At 37.1% G+C, this 11,212-nt stretch overlaps 2 protein-coding genes across 2 annotated transcripts; both read left to right on the top strand.

The window, feature by feature from the left end:
* The first annotated feature begins 521 nt into the window (after positions 1 to 521).
* LOC117638420 lies at positions 522 to 956 on the top strand. The gene has a single exon (XM_034373552.1). The coding sequence runs from the start codon at positions 522 to 524 to the stop codon at positions 954 to 956; it is 435 nt and encodes a 144-aa protein (XP_034229443.1).
* Positions 957 to 7,094: 6,138 nt separating this feature from the next.
* Positions 7,095 to 10,939, top strand: LOC117612128 (NADH dehydrogenase [ubiquinone] 1 beta subcomplex subunit 9). The gene is made up of 6 exons (XM_034340874.1): positions 7,095 to 7,282; positions 7,388 to 7,429; positions 7,641 to 7,722; positions 8,274 to 8,329; positions 9,055 to 9,129; positions 10,516 to 10,939. The coding sequence occupies exons 1-5, from the start codon at positions 7,151 to 7,153 to the stop codon at positions 9,094 to 9,096; spliced, it is 354 nt and encodes a 117-aa protein (XP_034196765.1). The 5' UTR covers positions 7,095 to 7,150; the 3' UTR covers positions 9,097 to 9,129; positions 10,516 to 10,939.
* The last annotated feature ends 273 nt before the right edge of the window (positions 10,940 to 11,212 follow it).

Here is an 11,212-nt window from a genome sequence, read left to right as displayed (position 1 = left end):
CGAAAAGCAATATAACCTACTTCACTACCAAATATATTTTCTGAAAAATGAGGGGACACTGCTTCAAATTTATTATTTTATTTATATTTCATTAAGGCAACTTGTTGGATAAGAATCCATCATTATTGGTTCCATTTTAATAACATTACTAAGGGTAGTTGGGTGTGGGAAAATGAAAAAGTATATGATGGGACCTTCTGTCAGTAGTCAGTAATCCATCACATTTGTATCAATGAATTTGATAGTGGGATAATCCCAAAAATGGCTATGCAAATAGCCATTTAATTAACTTTTTGACTGTCTGACTCTGTATGCACCGTTATGACGTTTTCCCTTCTTTTGTCTTCAGTTTTAATTCACTTGGGTTCAGTTTCTTTAAAAACGGTCAACTTGGAAAAACCCCAACTGGAAACACCTTTTCAAAACACTATAAACAGAGGCTAAAACAAAACGTGTACCCCAAATATTCTCATTTATCCCCTCTGCCACTCCTCAAATCGTTCCATTCCAAAAACTTTTCAATGAATTCGAAACACTTCACTACAGTCGGAGGAAGGAGAAGGAAGCATCTCCATTTGGATATGCCCGAAGCCTTCATCCCGGAGTCCGCTTGGTTTCAAGTGATGTTATACGTGGCAACCGAATCATCGGAAGATCTCTTCCGTATGGCATCTGTGTGCCCATTGTTCCAAACTTTGGCAAACAGTCCACAAGTGTGGAACACCATTTCAATGGCAAAGTACCCATACCATCCTAGCTGGTACCATGCCAGGCTTGCAGTCCAGCATTTCTTGCAACAATGCAGGGCTTGCGATAACCCTGAGTCGATATTTAGAGAAGCATTCGATCTTTTTTTCAGGCACGGTAAGGTGGAAGCGTTGTATGGGATGCGCATTGCAGCCACGGCAGGCCATATGGAAGCGGCATATGTAGTTGGACTACTTGGTATGTCCTGAATTGGTCAGTCAAAAGAGGATGCATTACAATTCTTGTGTTCTTTGAATCAACGTAACAACATTGATATGAAAGGAACCAGGGATGCTTTGACACGAAGATTAAGCCGAGCATTTGTTGCAAGACATATCGTAGATATGTTTGACTATGGGAAGATTAAGTTCAATCGCTGCAGCGCTTGTAACAACAATGAATGGTATTTTGTTATTCAAGGCTGGCCTAGTGAAGACAAGATAAATCCTGCCTTTTGGACTTGTTGCAATCGATGCAAATGGCACCGTGAGAGTATTTTTTGGTTCAAACTGATGCGTGAGTATGTTGTGCGAGGGAATCACGTATTTTTGCATTAGTTTTAGTACGAATTTACGGTTTTGATGCATTGTGGACTTGCTTCTCTTCACTTCTAGGTTGGCTGGCTACGTTGTACAAATGTTGTTTAAATGTTGGTATTTTGTCATAAACCGTTTTATATATAAATGTATAATATTTATTATATAGGGGAATTATTACTTACATCATAGGCGGCTAGGATTGATATTTTACTGACACAGATATTTTGCTCACCGACCCCAATCTTCATATTTGGTAAACGAAAAGTCATGCATGGAGTAAATAGGTGTCTTTTCACCAGTGCTTGGGAATGACATTTTCCCACTTAGCATATCCGAAAGGATTTGGTTACACGTTTCTTAAGCAAAAGTTGAACAATGAATGACGTTGAATAATTTTTTTGTGTGGAAGGAGTACAATGGATGACTTGTATATTTCCATATTATGTTTCAAAACATCCCTTAAACCTAAAAAATTAACAAATTAACAAATTGAAGAACTTCAACTCCGATGAGCACTACAAATGGCCTATTCGCAAGGAAAATAAAATTGTTTTCAAAAAGTTGGACTAAATATAATTAACAAATGGACAGCCTAAAAAGTAATATCATAATAATTATAATAATTGTGGAAAAATAATAATAAAATACTAATGTAGCATAACCATGAAACAGGGAATTCAGTAGGAAGATGAAATCTCAATAAGTTCGTAGAAATTTTCGGATCGTTTTTCTAATTTTTTTGTATTTAGTTCTGAATTTTCCAAGAAAAAGTAATAAAATAATAATTTAGGGTAAAATGGGAGGATGTGGCCATGACTGACGTACACTTGTGCAAGTGGTGAAAGGTGACGGGCTGAGATCGCGCCAGGTGTCTTCTTGCAATTAGGGTTGGCTATTTTAGTGGAAAAATCCTTGAAAATAGGTAATAAATAGTAGGAAATTCCTAAAAAAGGTTGGGAAAATTACCCGGGCCTCCTTGCGATGGGGGTGACATGAATGAGCATAAGCACGTCAAAGCTGCTCGGAAGAAGCCCACCGATACGACTAAGTGATTGCGGCTACCGCTGTTCAGTTGGTTGAGGGTGACCGTGGTATTGCACATATACTCCCTTAATGTCATTATCTAATTTAAAATAACACAAATATCAGTTTCATTTGCTTCGTATATAATTATTGGGACTATGTATTGCAAGTCATCATGTGTTATAATGTCTAACATTATATTTTGCAAATATCGAAATATTATTCAATAAGCAGTCAATATCACAGCAAGCCGGGAATCAGTAAATGCTCCTTATCATGTCCATTTACATTAAAGAGCTGGCGTAGTAATGTGTTCAAAAAAAACTGACACGTGAGTCATAAGTAACATAACATGTGCTATACATTGTTTAGTGAATGGTTTATGGTTTATTTATATATAATAAAATTACAAATATTGCTGAAGATTTATTTCGTCTATATCACTAGGGATATGAGTGGCCATAAGCATGTGAGACCTGCTAAGAAGAAGCTGACGAGTACGACCGAGAGATTGTGGCTACCGTTGTTCAGTTGGTTTGGGAGATCGTGGTATTGCTAAGAGGGAGCACATAATATGTTTTGCAATCAAATGTTCTTTTGTGTGTGGAATTATGAGTATTTATGTAAGTTAGTGTACCCTTTAATATTTTTCACCTAAGTATCGAAATGTAATTAGCTGCAATGTACTTTTTCTTTTTTACACGCTGCTTTCTATTCGCTCTGTTCCAACAAAGTGCTTCAAGTATCCTTCAGTTACAAATGTTTACAAAATCGTGCCCCTAATAACCAGTCGGAAAAAGTGGGTACTGCTGGAAATCATTACTGGTAATGGAAACAACAGCTGGCTGCTGGAAATGCTGCATTAGCCTGAGGATTTGAAAAATGAATCTCTGTTAAAACATAATTCACCCTAAACTGCCCATTTTACATGTTTGCTGTCATTGCTTCTTCACATAACTCAAAGGTTTCATACTTGATCAAATGTCTATGAAAATTTATAAATAGGGAGAAGCCTAAAATTAACATGTCTCCAAATTTCATGGAAGAATGAAACCAAGCAAATTTTCATTTCAATTACCAGTGGACATAGTAAGAGCTCATCGGTGGACATGAACAAAAACACAACAATATTCAAAAACTGAATCTATAAAAGTTCACATGATCATTAATCTTCATAACAACCACATTTCGTCTAATACAAATATAAATCATTCACTTGGTCCGTGCATCCTGTCAAAATCGTCGAATAATGGGTCACTACGATGTATTGGAGGTGATTCGTCGTTGTTCGACGGTGATGTCCTGCATAAACATCAAACACAAGCACATAAAAAATTTACCTATTCAAATTTTAGATGTTATTACAAATAGTGTTAGCATCTTACGGTGTGTTCAAGGCTGGGCATTGTCTTCTATCATGACCAATGTGTCCACACTCCCGATAGTGTCTAATCCCTCGCTTCATTGCCTTTTCCTTTGCTCCCATTACTCCTTTCGACCTTCCTTTGCACCTCACTCTCTTAGGGTCTTTCATATATTGTGTTTGAGAGCTGGACCCTCCAACTTCGTTATTACTTGGTCCATCCTTCAACAACTTCAACTTCACTTGCAAACTTTTTAGAGTCTCTGACAGTAGCTCACATCCTTCTTCACTCATTAATGCATCCTCAACCACATCTGAAGCAAGTCGAGACATTGTACTCAGCTTTATTAGAAGGCCAGGATCTGCACAGTCTTTAATTTCTTTGCCATTTGCATCTGACACCAATCCACATTTCGCAGTTTTCTTCCACCTCTTCAAAATATATTTATCGGGCATATATTCAATCTGGTCCCTTCTGAACAATGCTAGGATGTGCTTGCAAATAATTCAAACAAATTCAAATCTTTGGCAGCTACACGATGCGTGGTCAGAATCTTTGACATATACGACTGCCACTCTTGTTTCCCAATTTTTCCTTTAGCTCACGTTAAAGACAACTTTACAAGCATCCTCTGTTTTGAGCTCTAGGAAACATGCTGTACTTTCTATTAGTTCTTGCTCAAACTTTTGAAACATTGTCCTTGTGTACAAGGTAGCCATTTGTTTGTTCATTGGCATCGGTAGAAGACATTGAGCCACTTCAAATGCATCTACGTGATCAGCAACTAACTCTTTTTCACGTTGATGAGAAAGTGCCCTCTCAAATCGTATTATGAAATCCATCAACGAATTTCTCCTTGATATGTATTGCTTGAAAAAACCATGAGAACCTTCCGCTCTTTGGCTGCTTGACATTCCAGCGGCAAAAAATTGTCGTGCGTAGGCTGGAACCCAAGATTCCCTTAAATCAAACATTGAACTTAGCCATGGATGGTCAGTCAAACCAGCCTTTGTAACCACAATATTCCATTTTGCATCAAACTCATCCTTATTGTCAGTATCCCATATGGCTTTCTGAAATTCACGCCAATACTCATTATAAGCGTCACGTGGTAACTTAACAGAGAACTTTGATGTGATGTGCCATATGCAAAGTCGATGAAATGTAGTCGGGAAGGCTATTGAAATCGCTATGGCCATTGCCGCATCTTGATCTGTAATGATCGTTTTAGGTTCCCCACCTGGCATGGCTTTCTTAAACTCCTCAAACATCCAAACAAATGACTCAGTCGTTTCCTTGCTCAAAAATGCGCATGCTAAGACAATTGTCTGACCATGGTTATTAACTCCCAACATTGGTGCAAATGTCAAGTCGTATCGATTCGTGTTGAATGTGGTATCGAATACAACAACATCTCCATAAAACCCATACGCCCGTCTAGAAGTTGCATCTGCCCAAAAACATCGACTAAACTGTCATGGCCATCTCCCTCAATCTTGAAATAAAAAGCCTCATTTTTTTCTGTTCAGCCATAAAATACTCGGTCACTAGTTCAACATCGTGGTTCCTCAACTTCCCATTCACACTACATTCAAGATTGTAGATATCTTTTTTGATAAAACCGATTTTATCCATTCCTCCGGATTGCACCTCAAAAATACTTACCTTCTGATGAATGGGAATATTAACTGAACCCAACTGTTTTGTGAGTACTTTTGTAGAATCTGAAATATGACGGTGTGATCTCAATAAATGCATTCTTTCTGAGGGTGTCATCTTATGATTGTGTCCCTCTGCAAAAAGAGATATGGTATACTTCTTGCTCCCATTTGTCTTCACAACCACAATCTTAGCTTTGCAATTGCATCTACTTATTCCCCGTTGTCTTTTTCTCTCCCGAGTTTCATCCCTCCTGTATGCACCTTGTTTGCAACATACAAATTCTTTCCTCAAAATCTCTTTCTTATTTTTCCCCCAAAAGCTGGAATGAAGTCGAATACCAAAGCCAGCCAAGAATGCATATCTATTATAGAAATTGTAAACGAGGTCAAGCGAGTCAAACTTCATCCCAACTGCTGGTGTTTCCTCATTTCTTACTTCAGGAATATAAACCCTCCCATTAGCTGTTGCACATTCATCACTCTCTGAGCCCCCAGACATTTTATCTACGTATATTATTGATCCACTTCTATATTACTGCATAGCAATTATTCATTCATTAATCAGTCATTACTGCATCACAACATATCAATGCATTCCACTTACACAAAACATTGCCCAAATTGACACAAAATACGCATAGCCTAACTTCCGATTACACAAAACGCAAGCAAAATTTAATAATAGTTACGTCATCTCTTGTGAAATAATCTGGAAAAAATAACATTAGAACCAACATGTTCAACTAAGAACACAAATGTAATTCAAACCACCAATTACAGAACTTCACCCAATATCCTCTCCAAATGCTTACTCCTAATGTCATTAAGCCTAAGTTTAGGATTCTTTTACCTACATTTCATAATTTTCCACCCCCACCAACAACAATCAACTAAGTATATTGAATATTCATAAGGAAATGACACATTATTGATTCCAAAAATGACGCATTATTGATGCCACAAATGACGAATTTCCCACCCTCACAAAAAATAAACCAAACCCAATAAAATCAATCCAGCAAGTGAACTTACCTCTCAAAATCAATCGGGACCTCTGAAGTCAGTCAGCTGGAAAGAATGTGGTGGACATTAGAGAAGACTCTTTGGTATTTGAGACTCCATCTCTACCAAAATCGAGGAACAACTGCTGCTGCGGCTTCTAGCTACAAAAAGAGATATGCTACTTTGCTTTCATCTGGAATCTTGTCAGCTGAATGAAAAAGAGAAGGGGTTTTCACTTGAGCCATAGAATCAAAACAGGGCAACAGCTAGGTAAGAGCCATTCTTCGTAATACCGAGGATACCATAGATCGCAGGCCTCCCAAGGAGCTAATGACAATCGAGTGACTATAAGGTTTGGGAGATTTGGATCCTTCTAATTGTGGGTTTGCTTTACATTCAAAAAGAGAGGATTGTGTTCTTGAGTTTTTCACAGAGAGGGAAAGAGGGGAAGATCTTCAACTGAAGTTGGGTTTCTAACGGGTTAGATTTCAACCCGATTCTACATGCACCATCTTTTCTTACATACCCCTCAAAAACACTCCTTATAACTTTCCACTCACTATAGAAGGTAATTGAAAATATCTGGTCCAGTTTAGCCCACTAAATGGGACCAAAGTCCAATGACGTGAATGATGTAAAAATCGAGCCCAGCCCATGAATATGGTTTAATTCGGCCCAACAAAAACCCGGTTTCCAGATACGGCAAACGAATTGTGAATCGAAACTGGATCTAAACGACGTCGTGGGGGATCATTTCCTCGTCAAAATTCATCTGAAGAAAGACTGAAACAACGAGAGAGACCGAGAGAGAGAGATGAGCGCAGTGTCAACAGCAGCGTACGCAGCTCGTCGAGCAGCTCAGAAGGAGAAGGTTCGGATCCTCTACAGACGAGCCCTCAAAGACACTCTCAACTGGGCTGTTCACCGCCACCTTTTCTACCCAGATGTAACTACGCTTTGCTCCCCCTTTTCAATTTTTCGTCATGTCCCATCAATATATGCATTGCATTCGGTTTCGATCTCTCAATTTCTGATTATTTTTTTTCTTCAGGCCGATGCTCTGCGCGAGAGGTTCGAAACCAACAAGCACGTGGTTCGTCCTCCTTGTTCCCTTTTGTTTAATTTCCCCCATTTTGTTTTTGTTTGTGTTTCAATTCGATTTGTTTTGAATCTTTCAATTTTAAATTTTGATTTGTGTAGCTTGGCTGCATTGCTTGTTACTGAATAAATGTACCCTTTTGATTGTTTTGCTAATGAATGAAGGTACCCTTTTGATTGTTTGTTGGTTTGGTGTGGATTTACAGGAAGATCCGGACACAATTGATAGACTCATAGAAAATGCTGAAGCCTCCTACAATAAGTGGCGCCACCCTGATCCTTATGTTGGTAAGACCAAATTTACGTAAATATATATTGCTTTTGCCCTCAATTGGAAAAATGAGGGGTTCTTTAGATTTCGTATTGCTTGGTTGATGTTCTGAACCTAATTTTATGTTGTAAGCTCCAGAGGCTTTGAGCCTTCATATGGGGTATTAGTTCGGGGAGAGAGGATTTTGGAATTGGCATGAAATGTCATCAATTTGGATTTGATGGCGTTATCAATGACAATATCATTGTTCCGCAATTATGTGGATCAATGTGGTTCTATGCCTCCAATTAACTTTGCATCCAGATTTTTCTTTGTTTTTGGAATGAATATTGAGGGACCAGCTATTGAGCTCTCTCCAAAGCTTTATCTTTGTTCTTATTAGTGCATAGATAATCCAAATGTGTTAAAAACTTGAAATGAAAGCTTGCTTTTGTAAATTCCACTAGGTTTTGCTATTTCTTTATGGTCTTAAATAATCTCTGTACTTTCCATAATATGTTGTCACGTGGTTTTAATATTTTTTTTTTTCCTTCTCTTCTCTTCTCATTTATCTTTTTTGCGTGTGCAGTTCCTTGGGCTCCCGGTGGTTCAAAGTTTCATCGGAATCCCACTCCACCTGCCGGGGTAATATATTATAGTAACTCATTCTTTGGTTCATCATTGTGCTTTGTTCTTTTACGTGTTCACTAATATTTTGATGACATCTACAAAGAATGTTCTGCTATCAGGTTGTGTGCTTTTGATTCCCTAGTTCTGTTGTGTTATATGTTTACTTTCTTGTAGTGTAAGTGTCTAGTGAACTAGTAATGCTATCCTTTTCTAACCAAAGGACATAAGTGGAAATGGACAAGTGTTCTCAAAATTGGTTGCTGTTCTTCTGTTTGGAACAAAAGCAATATATTGCAGTTGTATAATAGCTGGAGATAATAATTTTTTTAGATGACCAATCAAGGTAAGAGTAGTTTTTTTGTGTTCTACTTTTATCCTTTAATTAATTCAAGAAAATATAGAGCCCTTTTGTTCAGTTTTAAAAAATGGATTCTTGAGAATTTTCTTATTTACTTAATTTTTTTTTTTTTTTTCTGAAGTAGTTTAGTTTTCACAATTTTTTATTTAATTTTACTATTGCAAGTTTCCATAAAAGAACTTTCCTATTGCAAGTAGAAAGTTCTTTGCATTTCCTATGAATTCATTGATTTTGCAATGTTCTTATTCTCATGTTTTTCCCGCCTGGAGTAATGACACAGCTACCAAGGATTGGTGGATCCACTATACCATGGTTGCAAGTTAATGCATTGCTATTTGCTTCACTGTTTTTGATTCCATTGTGATATTTTTTGTTGATGCAGATTGAGATAGTATATGACTATGGAAAAGAAGATAATGAGTAAAATCCTGCATATTTTTCTTCTCAATAAATAAAGGTTAGCAATTTAATATCTGCTTGATATATGTGTTTTGCTTGGTATTTTCTTTATATGTTTTTAGGTGTGTGTAGTCACTCATTTGGTCTTAGGAATGACACTCCTTGTTCTAAGAATCACACCATCCCTTATTAGTCATATTGACACAGTGAATTCCACCTTTTGTCAATTCACCATTTCTTAACAGATTGGTGACATTAAGATTGACATTTTCTTTTCCTTCCCATTTGTAAATAAATAGTTAAAGTGACTTTTGGAGAAGCACAGCTTATAGTATCACTATAATTTCATCAGGAAATCACAAATCTAGTCATACCAAAATCTGATCTTCTTTTTTACAATCCACAAGTCCAGATTTTTTTTCTCTTTTGACCTTTTTTAGTTCAATACGAAGCATTCAGACCCACATTGTGCCATTGATAACTGTAATGGGACCATAGTCATAAACAGAAAATTTCAATTTCTTTGTTATTCATCTTGTATTAACTCCTTGCATAATCTTGAGAAGTTGAAAGAAACAAAATAGTACACAGAAAGTGAAAGGAGGGTGCAATAAATAAAGAAAGAAGAGACAAAATGATTTGAACCTGGAAAAGAGTTAATGTGACTGAAACAAAACTTGAAGGAAAATGGTGGAAGGTAGAGGGCGCCTTAAATGTAATTTGCATTTAATTGGTAAGAATTCAAAAATTGCAAAAGAGAAAATCACGTTTCACAAACATTTCCACTGTTTGCAAGTGTTTGTATGTGTGCGCATGGATGGAAGATATCGCTCTAATTTATGGAGGGATTGGAGCTAATGTGGACGAGCATGATGTAGGCATTGAAGTCCACAGTGACAAACAAATTTGTGGCAATAGTCATCTTTAAGATGTTTGGATTCGCCTAGTAGAGAGAATTAGTATCTAACTGAGAAAGTAGATGGAGGGACATGGAGATAGTCAGCAAAGGACTAGAGGAGGGGGAGGGAGAGAGAAACAAGGGAAGGCAATAAAACTCATGAGAGGTTGTTGCAAATGTTTCTTTGTTTATTTTTTAACTTCTCATTTATTCTTGTTAAGTGGTTTCAAGTATTCATATTGCTGTGTGCATAACGGTAAAATAAGAAATTCTGAACAAATTATTTGGCGGTTCTAGTGAACATGAATTTGGTTCATATTGGTGTTTTTTTATTGTTGAAAAGATGCTGCATAAGAAATCTAATTATCCTTAAGAAAAGGAGGGAAGGAGAAGATAATAAGCTACTCATTTGGCTTGTTTTGTCGGGTATTTCATGTAGCAAATGTGTTTTTTTCCTTCCCTATTTTAAGATGCATCAATCATGTCCTCCAATAGGTTTTTTTATGACTTTTCTATTGATGATATCTGTTGCTTTCGCCAATGCAGATCAAGATGGAGAATGACTATGATGATGAAGATAATTATTGCGGCCAGCATCTTTGATATGTTACTTAAGCAAATGATGGTTTTAAGCTTTAAACAGTTTTAATTGCTTAGTTGCTCCTTTTTGAGGTGTATTTGGCTTTTTTTGTTGACACAAAACAACAGTGACAACGTGGCATATTGCAGGATTGGATTAAGCATGATGCTTAATATGCAAAAATTTCTCCTGGTCAATGTAATTTGCATTTCCTTGGCTGCATTGTTAGGCCAGTGTGCTCCCATTAACCCCACAATTGGGGTGATGTAGTGTGGGTGTATCTGTGTGCTAAGTGTATATTGCGAGTAGTGATTTGGGGGAATTTGGCCATATAAGCGTCTAGATTTGGAGTTGGCCTTGATAAAATGCAAAATGGATGCTTTTCGGTTCTCTCACTCTAAGGTAACCCATGCAATGGAGATTGTAAGGGCAAAGGCTGCGTTAAGTGTGCCTTGAAGAAATGAAATTGGAATGGTTGTTCATTTGGTAGATATGTTTCTTTGTCAGTAATCTTGTTGCTAAACTAGGTTCAAGGTTCAAAGCAAAGATTCTCCTTTGTTTTTCAAGGAGGAAAGTAAAAATACTCGAAATTGTTGGATTGAGGTGAAAATTCATGCAGATAGGTATGGAAGATTAACAAGAAACGGCGTACAAACTTGTTGG

The sequence above is a fragment of the Prunus dulcis genome, chromosome 8 (assembly GCF_902201215.1).
Source record: "Prunus dulcis chromosome 8, ALMONDv2, whole genome shotgun sequence".
In the NCBI taxonomy this organism is placed as follows: Eukaryota; Viridiplantae; Streptophyta; class Magnoliopsida; order Rosales; family Rosaceae; genus Prunus; species Prunus dulcis.
This window is presented reverse-complemented; position numbering and strand designations above follow the sequence as displayed.